General features: G+C 35.1%; 2 protein-coding genes across 2 annotated transcripts; one reads left to right on the forward strand and one right to left on the reverse strand.

Annotated features, from left to right (window-relative positions):
• The first annotated feature begins 411 nt into the window (after positions 1–411).
• Positions 412–2645, forward strand: LOC110655800 (ubiquitin-fold modifier-conjugating enzyme 1). The gene is made up of 3 exons (XM_021812245.2): positions 412–828; positions 936–997; positions 2200–2645. Exons 1-3 carry the CDS (start codon positions 496–498, stop codon positions 2327–2329), a joined length of 525 nt encoding a protein of 174 aa, XP_021667937.1. The 5' UTR covers positions 412–495; the 3' UTR covers positions 2330–2645.
• A 2864-nt stretch (positions 2646–5509) lies between these two features.
• On the reverse strand, positions 5510–11023 carry LOC110655801 (phosphoenolpyruvate carboxykinase (ATP) 1). The gene is made up of 12 exons (XM_058130937.1): positions 10469–11023; positions 10217–10398; positions 9929–10082; positions 9756–9840; positions 7961–8061; positions 7326–7624; positions 6999–7172; positions 6770–6835; positions 6506–6684; positions 6237–6406; positions 5994–6162; positions 5510–5905 (listed from the first exon to the last, which is right to left on the reverse strand). Exons 1-12 carry the CDS (start codon positions 10720–10722, stop codon positions 5762–5764), a joined length of 1977 nt encoding a protein of 658 aa, XP_057986920.1. The 5' UTR covers positions 10723–11023; the 3' UTR covers positions 5510–5761.
• Between the last annotated feature and the right edge of the window lie 12651 nt (positions 11024–23674).

The raw sequence follows: 23674 nt of genomic DNA on the forward strand, positions 1-23674 counted from the left end.
TAAATAGAAAATTTTATTTATAAATGAATTATATCACAAAATTAAACAAAATTAAATCAAACAAGAAATAAGGTATATAAATTTTTTAATATATTCAGTTAATTAAAAATTAAAATATATTTTTTTATGGTAAGAGCTACTATTATTTCCGTGATGTGTGGGCAAGAATCACCCTATTCTCAGACTACGCTATAGTTAACACAGGAGAAATTCATCATTTGACGGGTTGAACGGTTGAGGGCAAAATGGCGAACTAGCCGGTGGCTATCTGTGTCGTGGATGAATAGGGCCCATGTTGGTCGTAACTTCCAAAAGTTAACAGATTGAGGCTCATCTGGGCTTGATCAAGCCCAGCCCGTTTTGGTCAGGGATCGTGTCCAGGTAGGGGCAAATTGGTGAAAGAAGCTCGAAGATTACAAACTGAGAAGGCAAACGACAATTGAGAAACAATCATAAGAATCAAAATTAGGGTTAGGGTTAACCGGAGGGGGAAAAATGGAGGGATGGGATCCAAACACGAAATCGACATTGACTCAGATCCCGCTCCTGGCAACGAAAGCTGGACCAAGGGACGGAGCTACTTGGACACAGAGGCTGAAGGAGGAGTACAAAGCTTTGATCGCTTACACTCAGATGAACAAGTCCAACGACAACGATTGGTTCCGTATCTCCGCTGCTAATCCCGAGGGGACGCGTTGGACCGGTAAGTGCTGGTACGTCCACAACCTGCTAAAGTACGAGTTTGATCTCCAGTTCGATATTCCCGTTACTTATCCATCTACTGCTCCGGAGATCGAGCTACCTCAACTCGACGGCAAGACCCAGAAGGTCCATTTTTTTTCTTCTTTTTTGGTTTTAGGGTTATGATCCTTCTCTTTTTGGGCTAATTATTTATTTTTATTATTATTTTTTAATTTATTTTTGTGGTTTTTTAGATGTATAGAGGAGGAAAGATTTGCTTAACGGTTCATTTCAAGCCACTTTGGGCCAAAAATTGGTACGTTTACTTATTAATTTTAGTGTTAGGATTGTTTATTGAATTTTGCAGTTATTCGGGTGGTTAGAAATTTATGTGATGTGGGAAGGAATGAAATTATACTAATGTGTTCTTTTTGAAATGGGATTAGAGAAGTTCAGAATTCCAACTTTTCCTATTTGCATAGTTGATTTATTTTATTTTATGGTTTTACTTGTTGGTGTGCAATGCGAAACAGTTGGAAGCATGGTAGTTCGAGTACAGTGCTTAAATTTTTATTTATTTCTAATGGTGTTTAATCGAATTGTTGAAATATTGGTAGGGTCTTGTTTTAGATCATCTTTGTTTTTAGGTTGTATTTCTTTCTTCCTTGCTTTCACTTTCATTATTTGGTGCTTCTCTAGCATGTCAAAAGGCTAACAGCCAGCTTACTTGTACTTCCCTCCACAGTGTTTCTCAAGTGAAGTAGTCCAATTATAAAGTTCTGAATTCTGATCTAGGACCCTTGTAGCCCTCTTAACTTTTTGGATTCTAAGTCAAACTGCAGGAAAACCATATACTGACTATTGCTTAGGACAACCCTGGAGATCTTCAATTTTTGGTTATTTGATTGGACAATGGGATCTATATTTAATATATGAAGTGGCATGTTAGCAGATTGATTTAACTAGGAATTGGGGGTTAAATTGTAAATTTCTGATCTATTTTGCTGACTTAACTGAGTGGACTCATATTTGATTTGGTATAGAAGAATAGATTTATTTGCACCATCCGGTGTAACGAAGGAAGAAAAAAAAAATAGAGAATAGGTTTGTGGAGCAAAGAAGATAATGAGAATTGACGTGGGACAGTCTGTACACTATATATAATCAATGACAGGCCCGACTAATCTTATTTTAGAGATTTGCAGTGCCTTTCGTGCTCTCTCTCTATCTCCCTCCCTCCCTTCTTTTCTCTCTCTCTCTCTCTCTCTCTCTCTCTCTGCTCAATTATAATTGTGAAGTGACATTGCCAATAATTTGGCATGACTCAAACATAGAGTTAGACTAATTTTCAGAGAATGGCCATCCCAAATTGGTTAATCAATTTGGCGTTTAACAATTTTGTTCTGCTTGAAATATTGTTTATAGGTTTCATTTGATTTGATCTTTTCTTTGTCCTGTGCCATTTCTCTACTAAAATCATGTATCAGCAATATTTTGGATCTTGCTTTTGATTTGCAGTCCTAGGTTTGGCATAGCACATGCACTTTGTTTGGGTCTTGCCCCATGGCTAGCAGCAGAGATTCCGATTCTAGTGGACTCTGGCATGATTAAGCACAAGGATGATGCTACCTCATCCACTGATTCTTAATCATTCATACGGCATCCCAGCTGTAAAGTAGCATTGCTTCAGTTTCAGAGTTCTTAGCTTGGTCAAAGAAAATAAATCTTGAAACTTAAGCTGACAATTTACTGGACGTTTATATATTGTGTACAATCTGTCTGCAAAACTTGGTAAACATTTTTTTTATATCAAATACAGTATTTGTAGTTTATAAAATCCATAGTTTTTAAATGTAGAAATGGAGAAAGGAAAAATCAATGGGATATTTGCTTATTCTGCGGATAATGCGCTTGGTTTTGACTTTATGTAATCGAGTTCTGATAATGTGAGCCTTTTTTCTTCATTACAATTTTCAGACATTTGCTTTGATGCGATGGGTGGGTTAGTGCTCTGAGTGTTATTAGATTAAAAGTAGGCCTAATTATCTCAATATTCTAAATTAAAAAAAAAAAAAGATGATTGAAACTGTCTTGTAGATGCTATTTTTAATATCGCGTTGAATAAATAGACTACTGTTTGACTTAAATAATAATAACAATAAGAAGCTTAAATGGGATTGAAATTTACCTACCGGGGTTGGGGTTCTTAACTTTTATGCGAGCATTTTATGGACCTGAAATTGCTTATAAGAAACTCTGAACGCGCGAGGCGGCCAGGGGAGGGGTTTAGGCTCTTCTAACACCCAAAATCCTCTTTGGCCAGTGAAAATGAGCCGCATAAACTCACAAAGGTTAAATCTACCTAGCAACTTACGGTTACAAGATGAAAGTAACTCGCATAATGAATGCATAAAAAGGTGGCCCTGCTCCATGGAGAAAACAGACTGCTATGCCTAAACCTTACATCAAATCAAACAGTACAAATAATAAGGAGAAAACTATTTATTCATTAATCCCTTATTTTGCATGCAAACTCACGCGCAAGCATGTCTATAAATATTTGCAGCATCCAATCAAACAGAAGTACAAATCTCCTACCTGATCCATATATTTTCATCTTTCTGGTGCAAGCTGCAGAGGGCAGTCTCCAACTGCTTCCAGTTCTCAACATCCTTCCTTGGTCTACCAACTATAGTCCACTATGTTCCAATAGTAAGAAAGATAGTTAATGATTTAAGAGTTATTTGATATCAAACGATCAGAAGCTTGTTTCAGGTTGGCAACAGCAAGCACCTATGAAACCAAAGAGTTGCTAGCAATATGCTGATTATCCAAGATAGACATATGGTGCGTGAGATATTTTCTGCCAATCAACTCCTTTCCCCATCTCACATCCATTTTTGAGATCAGGACAATCTCTCATGGACAAATGTTGCAGTGCACTGAGACGTTGGAAGCCCTCTGGCGATGACTTCAGATTTTTGCAGTCTAAGATTGACAGAGATCCAAGCGAAATGAGGTTTTCCATCATTTCTAGTAATTCCTTGAATTTTGGACAGCTGTGAATTTCCAGGTTCTGCAATGTTGTCACAAATTTCAATCCCTCAGACAGAGATCCCAATTCTGTGCAGCTTAAAATGGTCAAACTTTAAAGCTTGGAGAGATGTTGCTGGTCATCAGGAAAAGAAGCCGGATTTGAACAGTACATAATGGTTAGGCGCTCTAGCACTGGTGTGTTGCATAGCTATTGGCAAACAAGTGAACCCATTACAATTCTCCATGGAGTTTAACAGAAGTGAGCTCAATCCTTCAACGCATGCTGTTGGCAAAGAGCCTAATCTGGGACGCTCAATAATCTCCAAGGTCTCGCAAGAGGTAAAGATTGTTCAGTCCATGTGGCAAAGTCTCTAGCTGTCGACTCCAACCAGTCCTTAGTGACTTCAAAGTTTTTTTTTTTTTTTTTTTTTTGAGTTACTTAAAATATGTGTGTATTAAGCAAAGCTTGGGACAATAACAAACTGACAAGGACAGGAGCAGTGGCTTGATTCTGAGTAGTGCTTTTGGTAAAAAGTAAACTCTGGAAATTTGTCAATAAGAAGAGTGGAGAGTGACCATAGCCCTGCTGCTGATCTTAGCATCAAGGGACTGCCGTTCCTCAAGGAAACCATGGCGTGTTAATTAAAAATAGGCAGATGTTAATGATTAGTTTGTTCTAGCAAGGGAATGCATCCATTACATCTATGCACTCGCAGGATTTAAATTAGGAAAATCTCACGGGGATAACTCGTTTAGCGATGAAAAAGACCTCCTCCCTTCATCATAAAACTCGCTATCAATCCTTGGTGCAGAATCCATTCCCTGGATGTGGAGAATCTTGAGGACTTGCAATTCTCCTGTTGTGGGGAGTCTTTCACATCATGGGCAATAGATTGACTCAAGCTCTGTCAGATTGCTGATAGTAACTAAATGGGAAACTGAGTTCCCAGAAATCTATTTATGAACAACCATCTTATACCAAGGTTAGGCTGCAGAAAAGAAATCACAGCTTCTGCATTATTACTTCCAAATACATTTCTATTTGTCTCGTCCCGGCATGTAGCGATTCTTTTTACCTGCATCAATTTTACCCCATGAGTCCCATTGAGTGAAGTTGCATACCCTCTAAGAAGAAAGACTCTTTATAAAAGAAGCAAGGTTGATTTATTTCAGATTCATTATCTGCATGTTTGATTTTCAGTTCACCTTGAAGATGTAGAATTTGTAGGTGAGGAAGGCTGTCTTCACGTCCTTGGCCAACTATGACCGTTGGGTAAAGTTTGAAAATTCCTCAAAGCCCTATTGGCTGGCAGGTAAGTGAGCCATGTACAATCTTTTACATTCAGATGCCTGAGGTCTATCATCTTTATCATTCCTCTGGGTGGCTCATGAAGACTACTGCAATCCGATTGATCAAATGTCTGTACTTTGTAGAGAAAATTGATAGATCATTGAAAGCTGAAACTTTCTTTGGCTTTCGAGAAAAACTAGATGCTTTTCAATGGAAGCACTATGTTTAGTTTACATTTGTTAGACTGGGTCTCTTGGCATGGCTTGGTATTCTCATGTTTTCGTGTGAATTCTTCTTTACTTCGTTTTAGTAATATTTGATTAGTCCAAAAATCTGATTAGGTCAATTATTCGTTTACTTTAGAATGAAATTGTTTAATTATGTTTCCACTTGGTATGAATTATCAACTACCTAGTTCTATATTATACTTTTAGGCTTTAGCTTGTATTAATTATCTAATCAAAAGCTTCCCCTCACCGTAGTATAGATTACTCGTACTACTACATAAAACTATGTGCAAGGCACAAGAAATTTATAGCATGAAATTATGAATTACATAACTTAAGAATATCTCGCAGGAATCATGTGCACACAAGAATTCTCCTGTAAATCACATCCTGACAATCGGATTGAACCCAAGACAAACAAAAATTAACATAGTATATTTCAAATAACCTTGTAAGCTGCTTATGAATTTAGACTTCTTATTTCTTCACATTTCACTCAATCTGCCATTTTATGAAAGCATTCTGATTAGAAAATAGGACCAGCTGCAAGTATCTCCTCAGTCAGCTTGCTGTCTTTTCCAATCTTATAATTTGTGAACACCTCAAAGTTTGTCCTGAACAGACCAGCCAGCTTCACTAGGGTATCATTGTAGGCCTTCTTATCCGACCACTGAAATTCAAAAAGCATTCACAGAAGTCAGATTAAGTTTGAAAGATAGTTCGGAAGGATCTGGTTAAACAAAGGAAAGGAAACTTACGGTGTTCACAGGGTCCAGGACTTCTGATGGCACACCGTCAATCTCAGTTGGGATTTCAAGCCCGAATACTTCTGTCTTTTTGTAGTTTGCCTTCAAAAGGCTCCCAGAATGTATGGCATCAATGATTTTCCGAGTGTATGCTAACTTGATACGGCTTCCCAATCCATAGCTGCCAATTAAAAGTTATGGTATTTATACACTGCTGAACCAAAATGCATGATCTGAATGTGTCAAGTTCCATACCTGCCACCTGACCAGCCAGTATTGACAAGCCATCCTGTAGCCCCATACTTCTGCATTTTTTCAGCCAACATAGCTGCATACTTGGTAGGATGCAGCATTATAAATGCTGCACCAAAGCAAGCTGAAAATGTTGCCTGTGGCTCCTTAATACCATCCTCTGTCCCAGCTACCTGTTTAAGCATGGAGGTAATAATTAACTGAAAAGACTCCTGAACCTGCTAGAAATGTACTTTAAAGTGTATTGAAGAAACAGCAGGTTTGACAAGTACCAGAGCAGTATAACCACTGATGAAATGATACATGGTCTGTGCCAAGCTCAGCTTGCTCACAGGTGGGAGAACTCCAAATGCATCACATGCCAGAAGGATGACATTCTTTGGATGCGGACCAACACATGGTATCTTAGCATTCGGAATATACTCTATAGGATATGCTGCCCTTGTGTTTTCTGCAACAGTAATTGAATAATTGACTGTTTCAGAATGAATTAAAGAGGGGCTGAAGTCCTAGATAAAATGCAGATCCATTATTACCTGTGACAGATTTGTCAATGTAATCTACTTCTCGAGTATGCTCATCAAACACTACATTCTCCAGCACTGCAATACACAAAAAATCTTATTAGCACCAGCTAAACAGCGCCAAATGAAAAATGCTAAAAGAAAAAAAGAAGTTCTCCGGTGATGGCATTCATATTGTAGAATAAGCCTTGTTCATTTTCTTTTGAAACAAGATTTTGGAAGATGGATCAGGAAATGTTACCTGCTCCAAACTTAATGGCGTTCCAGATATCAGGCTCTTTCTCTTTCGAAAGATCAACACACTTGGCATAGCAACCTCCTTCAATGTTTGACACACCATTCTCGCTCCAGCAGTGTTCATCATCCCCAATTAAATACCTATTGTGGTCAGTAGACAGAGTAGTCTTTCCAGTACCTATGACAAAAACAGAACAGAAATTGAATTCATCAGCAGCAAGAATTGTGACAAAGTAGAGCATTAGGCAGGTAGAGATCGTAACAGGCACGTATCAGTTAGCAGCTGATTGGTCTCCACTGCAGGAAGGACGAAGATCCGATGATACTTTACCTGATAATCCAAAGAAGAGGGCAACATCCCCATTTTTTCCCATATTGCAGCCAGAGTGAAGGGAGAGAATTTGACGCTTAGGCATGAGATAATGCATTACGCTGAAAAGACCTTTCTTCATTTCCCCAGCATACTGGGTGCCAAGGATAACCATTTCCCTCCTAGCAAGATTGATGTCTATGCTAGTGGAGGAAGTCATGTAGTGGGTGTAACGATTACATGGGAACTGCCCGGCATTGTAAATAGTGAAGTCCGGAGTTCCAAAGTCCTCCAGCTCTTCAGGAGTGGGTCGGATGCACCTGTAACCCACCCAGTTATCGTATATACACTATGCTAGTACATTATTTCACCTCTTTATACTTGACCTCATACTTAATCTTGTTAAAGAGGGTGAAACTATTGAAAGCATATGCACAGATCTACCTATTGATGCTCAATCTGTATGAAATGTAGATTATTTCAATATTAATGCTCAAAAACTAATATAATTATCTCATAATTGTAGTTTTCTGCAATAAAATGGGTTTCACATTGAATTTTGCCGAACTTTAATAACAAGTTCATCTTCTTATATCTCCGCTGTTACTGTGGTCTAATAAAAAAATCATGCTGAGTATTATAGCTTTTTTACTTACATGTTATGCATGAACAATGAATGGTAAGCCCTGGCAGATACAATACGAACTTTTATTCGGTGCTCTGGATCCCAGTTGAGAAACTGATCATTTACAAATACCTGAAAATATAGATTTTACCAATGTCATTACTTATATTTATTACATTTTCGAAATAAACATTGAATAGCCATAATTGGAAGCCTACATGTATACCATTAGAATTGGATAGTTTATTTGGGGCTCAATTATTTGGCAATTGATGATGATCATTTTTTTTTTCTGTTCATTCCAGGGATTAATTGATTCCATGGCAAACCCTCAAAAAGCAGAATTAATATAAGCTCGACACATTGGGAAATAATAAAATCCACAAATAATTGTCAGGTGGCCATGCCTTGAATCTAACCAATTAGAAGGGCACAGACAAGGACACACTTGAAATGGTTGGAACTAGAAATCCTACGACCTCATGCATAAAGCTTTAGTATTGTATCATTTGGTTGAAACTTTGTGGTCGTGCTCTTAAGTTTGTGACTACACACAACAGCAACTCCTAATGTACACGGACACCTAGTGGACCTAAATCACTAACCATGAGGGACGTCTCATGAACCCTATGGACCCAATAGTTGAGGTGAACATATGGATAAGGCATACCAAACAATAAAAATCAAACCTCAATAAATTTTCGCTATCTGGTCCTATTCTATATATACGCAGCACTGCTAGAAATTGCCTGGCACTACATACGACACACAATCCTCAGCCATATGTATTAATAATTAAGCGTAAACGACAAAATGGGGTGATTGGTTTCTGTTAGAACGTCATATTTAGGATACTTATAAGTCTTCTCCAGGATTGCTAGACAAGATCAGCTGCAGCAGCCAGCAGGTAACTCCATGCTAACCATGCGTGTGGTAGAGTGTTGATTTTCAAGCTTTAATGGATCTTGTGACCCCGAAAGCGAAAGAATTATGGCCATAGGGATACAAGTTATGAGGCAGTTATAACGCTCTCATGCACAGACAAAAAATATCGCCATGTATGTATCTAGATAAAGATGGGAATCTCTTTGAAACCCACTAAGATTTTAGTCGCCTCAACTTCAAACAAAAAAAAATGAAAACAAAAGGAAAGTGAAAACAACTGTTACAGTCTGTTTTCCGACGTAACAAAAAAAGAAAAGAAAACAACTGTTACAGCCCAAACGAGCTATGACCCTAAAGTGACCTAACTCACTCACACGTCGGAATAGATAGGAACGCGCCTTGCTAAAATTGGAAGAAAATTGTATTTTATATTAAAATAGACTCAGTCTAACACGTTATTTATAAACAAAATTAATTAAATTATTAATTATTTCACATTTTAACGCATCATCCTTAAATTAAATCAATCAAATTATTTCATATTATTCATATTTATTTATAATTATAATATGAAAGAATAAATTTAACTATGATCATTATCATAAAATGATTTGATGGACTTAGCTTGACTTGATTTAGGGATAATATGACAGGTTAAGTTTTTTTAAAGATTTCTCATGAAACAAACATATGATCGAATTTAATTAATATCAAATATCAACCATTGCAATACCGCATGAAAGTTGTTATGGTCAACAAATGAACTAATTAACGTATTTCCTATGAATTATGTTAATCAAATAAAGGCTAAGATAAATTTGGGACTTAGAAGCAATGTTATAATTTTTTTTTTTTTCAATCAAATCTAGTTTTTTTGCCCCGTTTGATGGTTTCAAGGATAATTAGTTGAGAGAGAAATTATAAGAGAAGGAATATAATACCTTATCCAATGAATTCAAGTAATCAACAGCTCGTTCCCTGTTAACTAAGAAAGTATGTTCGTCCATCTCAATGTTGGGGGAGCCCCTGCAAATATAAATTAGTATCTTATCACAACTGTTTGGGTTAAAAGGATTCCCTCTTGAGCCAAAATTATAATAATAATAACACTTACTTTCCCCACCAAAGTTCATCTTCAGTGGTTTTGTCTTTGACAACTCGTTTGTCTCTTGGCGACCTTCCTGTCTTTGCCCCAGAAAGCGTGGCTAAAGCACCAGTTGATGTTATAAATGAACCCTTCTCGTACTTGATTGCTTGCTCGTACAGCTCTATGTTAATACCACATTCAGATTACTCTTTCACTTTTATTTCTTTTCTACTTCTTCGAATTATTTAATTAAATATCCTTAATTATCAAGTTGAATAATATATGTATATTAGAAATTTAAAAAAAAAAAAATACCAGCAGGCGAGAGATTGTATAGGACGTGGGTGAACTTGAGGGCACTATCACTAAGGCTGATAGCTGGAGTAAAATAGTCAGGATGTGCAACGTGCGTCAGCTTCTGTCCCTCTGTCTTCCTCGCTGGGTCTCCTTTCACCAGCTTCGGCCCTGTCTCTCTCGTCAAAGAAGCCAACGACGCACTGCGCAACGCGCATACCAGTCAGAAAACATGACTCTAATTTTATTATAGTAATAAAATATTTCAATTACCTGATGGATTGGAGTTGCTGTTTCTGGCGCTCCTCTTCAGTCTTGGGGGAGAAAGGAGTGCCTGGATGAATAGGTGTGGAGGGTGCTGATTTCTTCTTTTGAAGAGCATGGAGTTCATCGATTGTCTGAGCTTTCACCGTCGGTCCACTATCATCATGACAGACATCGTTTCTGGGTTTCTGGGTCTGAATTTTCGGCAGCCCGTTGCGTCCGCTGCTTTTGCTTTTGAAGCTGAACTCTCCGTTCTCTGCCATCGTAATTTTATCTGCAATTAATATGATCACAAACTCAATTCACCAAGTCTTCTCCTTCTTCTAGTTCGTGTTTTATATGTTCAGGGCAAGGAAAGAGCAGAACGAAGCAGGTGAGCTCAGATTAAGGATAAGGATAGAAGACGAATCTGGAAAGAATTCAGGAAAATCAGGATAAGGATTTGACAGGGGAAAATCCTGAGAAAGAAACGAGACGGAAACTTCCCCCTCGCACCCGATGCCAGCGCAAAGAGAGGAAGTTTTCTTTGCAAATGCCCGTGACCGAGTCGGCGCTAATGCGCCCTTTTTTAAAGGCTTTGCAATCCGCCACAAACCACCGCGTACTTAACCTGGGTTACTTAACCATGGTCAGATTTCGTGTATACCATTTTTGAAAAAAAAATTTAATAAATTCCTTAAAATAAATAATTATTTATTTCCATTTTTAGAATTATTATATTGTTATTAAATTTAATTATTGTTATTATTTTTAATATAATTTAATTCAGTAACTTAAAATATATCTTTAAATTAAGTTTGAGTTAATTTTACTTATTAAAAAAATATAAATTATCATATATAAAATATTTACAAAATCAAGATTATCTTATACGATAATTACTAATGACACGTGTTGACAACTTGATAGACAGGCAATTAGCCAGAAATTCGCATGTTTCCGCCGCAAGATTGAAGAATGAGTGCTTAAAATTATCTAAAATTCATTTACCACCGTTAAATAATTGAACCGCCACCGGCCTTTTGACTCCCTGCTATTTCAGCCTTGTTTTATGTGTATTAAAATAGCTGAATTTTGAGGAGAAAATAAAGATTATAATAATATATTTTAATTTAAAAATATATAATGCCGATAAATATATAAAAAGAAAAATTATAATATAATTTGATGAGAAGAAAACTCTACTAAATAATTATTGCAAATTAATTTGTATGTATTCTAATAAAAATAATTTCTTTTTTTATTTTATAAGAAAATTCTTATTTCTTTCATTTCATGAAAAATAAATTATAAATTTCATTTTCTGGCTAAATATGAAGAATACCTTTAATATTAAAATTGCCAGAAAAAAATTAATTTAATCAATAAGTAATACTAATAATTATAATGTTGCTTTCAGTTTCACGTTCGAAACAGATGAATCTCATCTCATCTCATCTCATCTCATCTCATCTCATCTCATCACATGGCTCGTGTGAACAAGTGGATCTTCCGTCTCTCATTGTACGACCACCTTGGCTTCACCCATCGAAATTTTATTAGGCGATTTTACATTAAATATTTATTTTCTTTCTTTTATAATTACATGAAATTAGTGCATTGAATTTAGTCTAATTATCTAATAATTAAATATATATAATTCATTTAACAAAACAAATTTCAATAATTATTTTCTTAATTTTTTATTTAAAAAAAGGTAATTTTTGCCATGCTCAAAATCTTATATGGTCGAAAAATTATTATTGGTATTAAATTTCCTTAATGGTTACCTTCTCTTTATGAAAATTAATTTTTAGCAATTCATTAAATTTCATTTAGAAGAGGAAAAATGATTTGAAATATATTTAAAAATTTGAAATAATTTTAAAATACTTTTAATGAAAATTAAAATCATATTTTTTTTCAGCCATGTAGAATACATGCACATGTACACAAACATACACCGACACATGCACGTATATGAATGAATTAATTTTTATATTTAAATACATAGGTTATTAATGTCAAATTATATACAATAAAAAAATATAAACATATTTATTTATTATTTATCTATATATCACTTAATTACAAGTAAGACGGAGTCAGCAAATTAAGATAATGAGTAAAAAAAATATTTAATTTAATTTAAATAAAATAATTTTTTTAATTATTGTAATAAAATATTTATAAAAAAAATAATAATAATATATACAAATTTTCTATATATAATAAAAATAAAGTAAAAATTAAAAAAAATATATTTTATAAAATAATAAATTCTTGTTATAATATTAAATTTATAATTATTATTAACAAATTCTTTTTCTTTTAATAATTATATGATCGCTTTATCATAATATTAATGAAGGCATTTTCTCTTATGTTAAAAAATTATTAAATAATAAATCTCCAATACAATTCAATAGTCAAGCCACGAATATATACTAAGAAGATTTATTTTTTTATTTTCTTATTTCAATTGATTTAGAATTTTACTAAAATATTTTTAATTTATTCTTTTTGTTTGATGGCACTTTAATTTTAATACAATTATTTAAAAAAATTAAATAAATCATTTGTTTTTCTAATTAATTTTTTATGGAATTATTAATAAGTTTTGAATGAATTTTATCTTAATTTATATAAGTTTTGAAAGAAATTTATCTGGTTAATTGAAGAATAACAAAAAAATCTGCATTGATTAAAAGGGTGGAGGTGAACGAACGGCTAGAAGTCAAAGTTTATTAAGTATGAAAATTGGTTTTTCTTAGAATTGCACTAAGCCTTACTCAAATATTAGAACTAATCAATTAGTTAATTAGCCCTTGATTCTTACAACCTACTCTCTTGTCCCATTTCAAGTGATATTTTAAAATTTTTTATTCTAATTTATTTATTTTTTCAGAAAAGTAAGAAAGTATTTTTTTTTTCTAATTTGACCCATATCTATTGTTATCCCAATGTATTTATTTTTTTTTTCTTATTACATTTCTCTATTTTAATTAAATATTAAGGTATTTTAATCAATTATTAATATTTTTTATATAAAAATGAAATTATCCAATTATTTTCTTAATCATCACAAAAAAATCTTAAAGAACACTTAAAATAAATTGGAATGAATATTAAAATGTATTTATATTTTAGATGTGTAACTCTTGAAAATTTTATATGAATATACACGTGTAAAAATAATTACATATTATATCAATAAATTAGATGATGTTGAAAATTGTTCAAATATTTTCTGAAGTTTCAAAATTATAGATTTACAACTTGTCCAAACTTTTTCAATCAACTATTATAAAATTTCTACATTAAATAAAAGATAAAAATATTAGTTAATAGAATATAATTAATAAGAATCCTAGAATTATGCTTCAATATCAAATATAATTTCTTAAACATGAAAAATAAGAAAGAATTCATGTATAAAAAAATAAAAACTAAAAAATATCTTCAAATAGGAGTTGGTCACATTAAACTAAATATAAATTTAGTGGAATTTTAGCATAAAAGAGGGGCCAAAACTATACCTTAATATATTTTGTATCAAAAATTTTGAATGTAGGGAATTATAATTAGGGGTATATATGGGTTGGTTTGGACAATATCAAATTAAATAAAAAATTCAATTTTGATATTATTTAAATCGAAATTAATAAATTAAATTATAAAATATATATGTTTGATTTTTACAATAAACAGATTGGGTTCAATTTGAACAGGTTTTACTTATTTTAATACTTTTTTAGTTTTTATAATTCAACTACTGTTAAATTTTTTTTATATATATATTATTATACATTAATTAAAAAATAAAATATTAATTTAAAATGTAAAAGTAAATAAGAATAAAGAATGAAATACAATTATTTATATGAAATGAAAAACACCCAAAATTATAATACGTCAATGACTCAATTACACGTTTCTATTACTCCAAAAGTCTCAACGTAGACTTGCCTTCGTATTGACAGTGATTACTGCAGTATTAAAAAGGAAAAATGATAATTAATTGGATGAAGAAAAACACTATAGAGAGCACCTCAATTAAAGGGTAATTATGATTTGTTAATTTCTAAGAAGGCAACGCGCTCAGAGACCAGATCAAAGATTTTGGGTGGCTGACTGTAATAATGCTGTATATGGTTAGCAATCCACGTTGGATCCACACATACATGTTGATTCTTCCTTAATGCTTGCCAGTTTAATCAATGCTCATGAATACAATACCTGGCAAATTGCAGCTAACTTTTTTTTTTTTTTTTGTAACTTTCTTTTAGGAGTGACAAAGTTATCGTTGCTTGTGTATGGGTAGATTGGTTCGTTTCAGTACACCAAGAAAATGAAAGACTTGCAGAAATATGGTTAAGAAGGAATGGAACAGGTAGTGGGCGCACTAGACGGAGACTCTGGGATAGGATGAAGAAATTTGTGGCAGAGAATAAAGAGGATCTTCTGCATTGACTTTGATGTGTGAGAAATCAAGGCAATGAATGGCGCCCAGTTGGGTGGGTATGGTGGTAGCACTCATGCTGACAATAATTACAATCATAATGAAAATATTTAAAGGAAATGGAGTTAATATAGTTTATGTTGAGGTTTATATGAGTGGAGACTCCACTGAAAATAACTTGGTAAATGTATGTAATGGTAACATACTCAACTCAACTAAGCCTTTATCTCAAAAATTTAGGATTAACTATATAGATTCTCTTTTTCTACTCTAAACGTTTTGGGTTAAATTCTCGGAAATATATAATGCTTATAGGTTATGTTGTACTACTATCTTCCAAGTCATTTTAGGTCTACCCCTTCTTTTCTTTCTATCCTCTAACCTAATGTGCTCTACTTGTCTAATTGGAGCCTCCGTATGTCTATGCTTCACATGACCAAACCACCTCAATCTTTCTTTTTTTAACTTATTCTCAATTAGCACCACTCCTACCTTTTCTCTAATACTCTCATTACAAATTTTATCTAGTATAGTATGGCCACTCATCCACCTTAATATTCTCATCTCCGCAACTCTTATTTTAGACACATACGACTCATTCAGTGCCCAACACTCACTACCATATAACATGGCCGATCGTATAACTGTACGGCAAAATTTTTCTTTCAAGTTATTGGGAATCTTGCGATCACATAAAACTCCCGTGTCACGTCTCCACTTTAACCATCCGACTTTAATCCTACAACTAATATCCTCCTCACATCCCCCATTTACTTGAATGACTGAGCCGAGATATTTAAAGTGATTACTTTGAGATAATACCACCCCATCCAAACTAACTCCTTCCCTATCATCAGTTCCGCCGTCATTGAACTTGCAATACATGTATTCTATTTTTGTTCTACTTAACTTAAAGCTTTTTGACTCTAGAGTACTTCTCTAAAGCTCTATCTTTCTATTGACTCCTTTTCGCGTCTCATCTATTAGAACTATATCATCTACAAACATCATGTACCAAGGAATATTCTCTTGTATATATTTCGTCAATTCATCTAAAATTAATGTAAAAAGGTGAGGACTTGCAGTTGAACCTTTGTGTAATCCAAATGAGATAGGAAAATCTCTCGTGTCCCCTCCCACTGTGCGTACAATAGTAGTTGCTCCTTCATACACATCTTTCAATACTTGTATGTACCTAATAGATACCCTCTTTTGTTCTAATACTGTCCATAAAATATCTCTTGGAATACTATCATAAGCCTTCTCCAAATCGATAAAAACCATGTGCAGATCTTTTTTCGCATCTCTATATTTCTCCATCAAGCTTCTAATGAGAAAGATCACTTTCATAGTTGAACGATCGAGCATGAAGCCAAATTGATTGAGAGAGATAGAAGTATCATGACATAGTCGATGTTCCACAACTCTCTCCCATAACTTCATAGTATGGCTCATGAGTTTAATTCTCCTATAGTTTGAGCAACTCTGTATGTCTCCCTTATTTTTAAAAATAGATACTAAAATACTCCTCCTCCATTCATTAGGCATTTTCTTTGAGTTTAAAATCTTATTAAACAATTTTGTTGACTACGCCACTCCCATATCTCCCAAACACATCCACACTTCAATTGGTATTCCATCGGGTTCACAGGCTTTATCCACTTTCATTCTCTTAAGTGCTTCATTTACTTCTAAAGATCTAATCCTTCCAGTATAATTCACATTCTTTTATATTGCTCTGTAATCTATATTCACGCTATTACCATTTTGACTATTATTAAAGAGATCATCAAAATAATTTCTCGATCTTTCTTTAATGTCCTCATCTTTCACCAACACTTTTCCTTCTTTATCCTTAATGCACCTAACTTGATTGAGATATTGACATTTCTTTTCTCTCCTCCTTGCTAATTTATAAATATCTTTCTCTCTTTCTTTAGTTCAAAGTTTCTCATATAACTTTTTAAAGGCCTACGCTTTTGCTTGATTAACTGCATTTTTTGCCTCTTTCTTTGCTATCTTGTACTGTTCATATGCCTCATTAGTATCACACTTAGGTTATTTCTTATACCATTCCCTCTTTCTCTTTACTACTTTTTATACTTCCTCATTCCACCACTATCTCTCTTTTGAGGGTGGTCTATGTCCTCTAGACTCTCTAAATATTTTTCTTGCTACTTCTCTAATCTTTGATGCCATCTGTATCCACATACCATTGGCCTCCATATCCAGCTTCTATGCTTTGGACTCGAGAAGTTCATTTTTGAACTTCACTTACTTTACTCCTTTGAACTCCCACCACTTTGTTCGAGCTGCACTATTTCTTCTGACCTTACTTGAATTGTTCCTAAACTTGACATCCAAGACCACTAATCGATGTTGACTTGTTAAAGCCTCTCCTGGAATGACCTTGCAATCCTGGCATAGAGTTCTGTTTGTCTTCCTGGTTAAGAGGAAGTCAATTTGGCTTCTATGTTACCTACTTTTAAAAGTCACTAAATGTGACTCTCTTTTTTATAAAATAGGTATTTGCTAGTATTAGGTCGTATGCCATAGCAAAATTTAGGATGCTTTTTCCCTCCTTATTTCGGCTGCCAAAACCACAACCTCTATGAACATTCTCATAACCTTGCCTATCACTTCCTACATGTCCATTCAAATCTCCACCAATGAAAACATTCTCTTCATTCGATATGCTTTCCATTAGATCATCCATATCTTCCCAGAACTTTTACTTACTCTCACTATCTAGTCCTATTTGTGAGACATAAGCACTAACTACATTTATTGTTTCTCCTTTTAGTATTAGCTTTACTAGTATAATTCTATATCCTACTCTTTTCACAGCTATTAAAGCATTTTTCAATGTCCTGTCTATGATTATGTCCACTCCATTCTTGTTTTTCTTCTTTTCGGTAAACCATAGTGTATACCCTGAATTACCCACTTCCTTGCTTTTTTTCCTACCCATTTAAGTCTCCTGAATGCAAGCAATATTCACCTTTCTCCTTTTCAAAGTATCCACAAGCTCCATTAATTTTCCTGTAAGTGATCCAACATTTCAAGTACCAACCATGATTCTCCTTCTATCCTGTTCCTTCCTATTTGACCTCCTTCTATGATATTTTCTATTATTCTCTATGCCTATCTTATGTTCTGTTCTACTATCTGTCCTATGGACTAACTTCTTTACCCACACCCATCTATGATGTGGAAACCCTTGCTCATTTAACACTACACCTGGGCGTTGGCATGGCACATCGCTTTTGGTGAACGCCCTACACCCTTGCATATTTCTCACTATACCAGGGCTTCGATGTAGCATGTCGTAAGTAGAGGACGCTCCAACGTTTATATATGTACAGGTAACATGTAACAACCCCTATAAAAAAAAAAAATTGCAGAAACTTTAAAAAAAAAAAATGCAGCACTCCCCCACCCCATTTCTCTTTCCCCGACTCCACTCTCCCCCTCACTTTCTCCCTCCCTTTTTTTCGTCCGGCCGGCCAGCATCAGTGCCGGCGAGGTACCGTCGGCCTTCCCCCGTGTCGGAGCAACCACCAGACGGCGGCAGCACCGAGCAAGAAGCAGCAGAAAGAGAGAGAAGGAGAGAGGAAAGAGAGGAGAGAGGGAGAGCGCGCAGCAGGGGCCCGACTTCGTGGCGTCGCCCCGGCCGACTCTGGCGGCCATTTCCGGTGATTCCAAGTGTCACGGACTCCCAAGATGATGAACTTTCAGATGAGACCAATGGCACCCCGTTTGGTGGCCGGAGGAAAGAGAACCGGCGAGGGAAAGTTGGAAGAAAATCATATGGGTTTCTCGGTTTCTGGTCACTTTTTCGGCGATCCGACCGTCGGATCGGAAATCCGAGGCCACCGATGGACTCAGGATGACGAGATCTTCGAGATAGGACTGGTCCCGCTCCGATCGGACACTGTTTGAAAAAGGCGATAATCGGACGGTCCAGATCGGTTGGTGAGATTTTTGAACTTTTTCGATTCCCAAAATTTAAAAATAATTTTAGGATAATTATTAACAAAATTTGGACTTTATTTAGGTGTGATCGGATCGAGAATGGTTCACCGGCGTCAGGACCACATTTTCAGCCAAATCCGGCTGCCCGACGGCCCGTCTCAGAACGTGGTCAATATTAGAGTCAATCCTAACATTTTCAGACGTTCTGGATGCGTTCCAGGTGTCAGAATTAGCACAGGTAAACCCGAACTCCAAGTCGCTCATTTTTTACTAATATCGATTTAGAATAAAATTCATAAAATATTCGTGGATGATCGAAAAATTATAATTCCTTTTGCAATAGTCTTGTAATATTATTAAGGACCGCGGGACGAAATTTTAGAATTTTTAGAGCTTGTTTGAGTGGATTATTATAAAATGTCAATTATAGGGACTAAAATGTAATTTTTAAGATTTTGAGTATTGTCTGATTTGGAGGGCCCAGGAGGGGCCATGTGATATTGATGAGATGTGATTGTGGAAATTGAGAATTTAGAAGTGTTATTTGAGCCTTTTTACAGGTTGGGTAGGTCCTAGGTATAGGGGAAACTCTGTCGGATTTTCGGCATGAATTAGGCTGTCTATTGCCTCTTTAGAATTTTATCTTAACTTAGTACTAATAAATTTATAATTTAATTATTAGGTGATCGAGGTCAGCTATTTTTCTGCATCCAGCAGCCACAATAGTCATCGGTGTACTGTGAGTAAAGTATTAATTTTAATTGTAATTTCACTATTATTATATGTTCAAGCATGCCCATGCATCACTTATATGCATATATTTATGTAGTTAAACTCTAGGCACGATTATGTTGCATTCACAACTGTTAAAGTGCCATGGATGTTGTTGGGGTAATTTGGAGCAGTGTGCGTGTGTTGGCGTGCGTGTGATGTGGTGTGGACTATAGATAGGACGGGTAGACACGGCTTGAGATCTTCGCTGGGACCCGGTCCTTCGGGGTAGTCACGGCTTGAGTTCTTCGCTGGGACCACGATTTGGTTTAGTAAGCGAAAGTCCAGCTTGAGTTCTTCGCTGGCACCAGGTTGGATTTAAGAGAGCTGTATAGGGGATCAGCTCCCATATATTATGATTGATATTACTGGGTGTGTGAGTGCTCCAAATTACCTTTTTGCTGTTATGATGTGAATTTATTGCTGATGCTGCATTTCACTCTACAGGGTGCATTAGTTTTAGATAGTTATGGAGATGGTTAAAATTGATATTTTACTCTCTGAGTCGAACGCTCATTCTTGTTCAATATTTTTCCAGGCCACAGGAGGAGTTATTTTATAGAGCAACCTATTTTCTTCCTCGCAGGTTTAACGTCGATTATTTAATTGTTTTACTATCTTTTCTAAATTTAAAATCTAGAACTCCGCATGTGTTAGTAATAGTGTGGACCTTGTTTAAAAATTGTATTAATTTAAATTTTTGAAATTTATAAATGAAGAATGGTATGGTATTTAAACAGTTTATAAATGAGATAACAGGGTTGAGCTGGGCTCCCCTGATTTTAGTTTCTGAAAATTTCTGGGTTAAGTTGGCTCAAAATATAATTATAATAGTTTAATTTAAATTATTTTATATGCATATTGGGCCTAAATTGTGAGCCTGGTTATGGATTTAAGGAATAGTTAGGCTTACTACGGGCCTCGGGGGCTTTAAGCTGGCCCAGGTCCTAGTGCCGGTCCGGCCCATAGGTTGGGTCGTGACAAAGTTGGTATCAGAGCTTAGGCTCTAGATTCATGGGAAATAATATAATTGGGAGTGTAAAAGGAGTCTTGTTAGGATGTTACATGCGGAGTATAGGATTCTGTTTCGTCTTTTTCTGTAATTCCTTGTTTCTAGATTCTGCGTTATACCTCAGGAACTATAAAATTGCCTCAGTTAGTGTCTTGATTTTCGTGGAGTACATAGAAAGGTGAAATTGAGTTAGCAGACATGTTGAGGTCTATCATGAGGATATGTACTCTAATAAATACTATATTTTTGTCAGTATGGGTTTAAATGGTGTGCCCATTTCGTGCAAGGCACGAGTACATAAAAGTGAGTCTTGAAAGTACAGTTGGCCTAGATAAGGATGAGGATACCACTGCTGGCAATCATCAGCAGATGACCCAGTCAAAATAAGTTTTTGATAATAAAAGATTCAAGAGAAATAAGAAATTAGGAGACCTAGTCGGTTAGGACGTATCGTAGTAACTATACAATATTCTTGATGTCTGCTCTGTAAGCTGCAGATTACAGTACCGACATGAGATTATTGTGTAGAGCTGCGTGCATCCCCGTGGTGCTCCATAATGAGGGTGTTTGCGGATGGCTTCTGTTTTGGTACCGTTATGCCAGAACAGAGTTCTATGTCTGCAGAGGAGTTGGGAACTCCTGGTTAAGAGTCTAGAGCTAGAATATCGAAAGGTCACAGTTGGGTGGTAACTAGAGTTAGTGACTCAGTTACCCTAGCATGAGCTAGAGTTACATCAAGAGTTGCCATCAGACCAGAGGTTTCGGATTAGTGGCAAAGTAAAGGTGACACCTATAGAGTGAGACCATCTAGTCTTCGGTATGGAATTTTGGATGGTTTTTGTAGTATGACAAACATTTTGCTTAGAGCTTAGTGAGAATAGTATACCTTGTGTGTATCAGTATGGAATAAAGTACAACCCTACCACCTAGAGAAGGTCGAAATTATGAATTGATGATTCGCAGAGCTATGATATGATAGGAGAGTCATTAATTTGATATGGTTTTGGGCAAGGTGGTAAATGTAGTACCTTTGTTGCAGCAAGTTAGGGTATAGTCCTATCTTTTCAGAAGGGATCGAAAGTTATTACTAATAATGGTGACCAACAAAATAGTGCCCTAGATGGGTATATAGAGTGTGGTAGAGAGTAGTTGGCTCGGGTATCCTGGAGAGGATACAAGTTTCATTATAGGGATCATATATAATCAGATCACGATGGATGTAAATCCTTTGAATTGGATGACGGGTTTGGGTGCCCAAAATCTTAAGTTTTGGCTAATTGAGTAAACATGGAAAATAATAATAATAATAATAATAATAATAATAAATAAATAAAATTACTGCAGAATCAGTTCTCGAAGTAGTAAGGGTATTATGTAAGCTAAAGGATAATAAAGGTATGACTGCAATTTCCTGAGTTCCTTTCTAACTTCATATTATTCAAAACAATAGTATAATCTAATTATAACAGCATTAAGAGTAATAAATTAGCGAAGATAAATCAGAGAAGACTAATGGATAGAGAAAGTACATAATGAAAGTTTGGACAATTGATTGCATGTGCAATATAATCTAAATGCCAGTGGAAGTACTAGCTAGAGTGGTCAAAGGACCAAATCTGAGTAGCACAGATATATGATAACGCAGTAGAGACTCTGAAAGATATAGTCAGCAAGTACAGTTGTCATGTTAGGAAGAAGAATGGAACTAGGGATAGAATAGTTAAGTTCTATTTTAGGTAAGACAAAAGAAATAAATGAAAGGACAATCTGAAGGGCGCATAATAGAAGGAACAAAGTTAAGATATAGGGTAAGCTAATTATTATTATTGGCAAGGTGAATGACAAGGATGGAGAACTCAAAATGGGACCATATTAGTGAGAATAGTAATAGAGGTGTGGAATCTAGTAATGTGATACTCATAGCATGATGTAGTTGAGGTAGTGTCAGGAGCTAAATTATAGAGCTTGGAGTTTCATGATTGGATCATACTCTATCTATTTTCTTTTCCTAAAGTGAAGTGGATAGCAATGGGGCAAGATTCTTTTAACTTGTTAACAGTATCACGAAGATTAGGCGAGAAATACAATAATAATGAGCAAAAAGTAGAAGGTGTGCTATGATATTGCGGACTATCTAATTAGGCAGAGAAAAGAAGCTAGTAAGTAGTAAGTTGAATAAAAGTTAATTTAAGGGATCGAATAGGTATGATGAGTGGAAAGAATTATAGATAATGACACATAGGCTTTAGGTTAGACTTTTGAGATAGTGAGAAGGTAGTTAGAGGTTCATTATGAATATCAGGCAAACGTCTTTAGTGTGATCAACAGAATCACTTTGCAGTGAAGCAATAACGACAGAACAACAGTAGCGGTAGAATGAGAAGTGACAAGTCTGGGTGGTTATAAATCACTAGAAAGTTCAAGCACCAAATTAATGACCATAGCTAAGGGTGGAATTAGTGTTGGAAGAATTTATTAGTAAGAGAAATCTTTCAGGATTCAACAAAAGTTAAGGGCACAACATAAATGATGATAGATATGAATCATAGGTCGAGTATAAATAAAGCTAATAAATTATAAAATATTATGTCAAGAAGGACAATGGTACGATAAAGAGTTCATGTAGATGATACCTTATAGGTAGAGCACAATTGTGATAGGAGATGATGAAATTTGAAGAGAAAGACTAAGAAACATAGGTTAAACGTTATTATATGGACAATCGGGCGTAGTTGAATATAAGAGGATATTTTTCTTTCTTTTCAAGTTTAGTTTGTGCTATTGGTTCTAGAGGGTTATATAAGGAACAAAGACTGAGTCAAGGAGACCTAGTTATTGAGAGTTTGGTTGGCACAAATTCATACATAATTTCCTGATATGAGAATGACAGTAAGTACGTACCTAGTGTTAAGTATGAAAGGACGATCAGAATAGTGACAGGAGTCAAATGGAGTTAGTTACCAAGGTTTGCAACTGTTTTAAATTATGAGCTAGAGGAAGTACTATTTATGGATGA

This window comes from Hevea brasiliensis, chromosome 12 (genome assembly GCF_030052815.1).
Source record: "Hevea brasiliensis isolate MT/VB/25A 57/8 chromosome 12, ASM3005281v1, whole genome shotgun sequence".
Lineage (NCBI taxonomy): Eukaryota > Viridiplantae > Streptophyta > Magnoliopsida > Malpighiales > Euphorbiaceae > Hevea > Hevea brasiliensis.

Excerpts from the sequence above, each read along its gene's own strand:
- LOC110655800 (XM_021812245.2), top strand. The coding sequence starts at position 496 with ATGGAGGGATGGGATCCAAACACGAAATCGACATTGACTCAGATCCCG. Across the intron at positions 829-935 it reads TCGACGGCAAGACCCAGAAG|ATGTATAGAGGAGGAAAGAT; the intron begins GTCCATTTTTTT and ends GTGGTTTTTTAG. Across the intron at positions 998-2,199 it reads CCACTTTGGGCCAAAAATTG|TCCTAGGTTTGGCATAGCAC; the intron begins GTACGTTTACTT and ends TTTGATTTGCAG.
- LOC110655801 (XM_058130937.1), bottom strand. The coding sequence starts at position 10,722 with ATGGCAGAGAACGGAGAGTTCAGCTTCAAAAGCAAAAGCAGCGGACGC. Across the intron at positions 9,841-9,928 it reads GATGAACTTTGGTGGGGAAA|GGGCTCCCCCAACATTGAGA; the intron begins GTAAGTGTTATT and ends TTATATTTGCAG. Across the intron at positions 7,173-7,325 it reads CCTCTTCTTTGGATTATCAG|GTACTGGAAAGACTACTCTG; the intron begins GTAAAGTATCAT and ends TTTTTGTCATAG.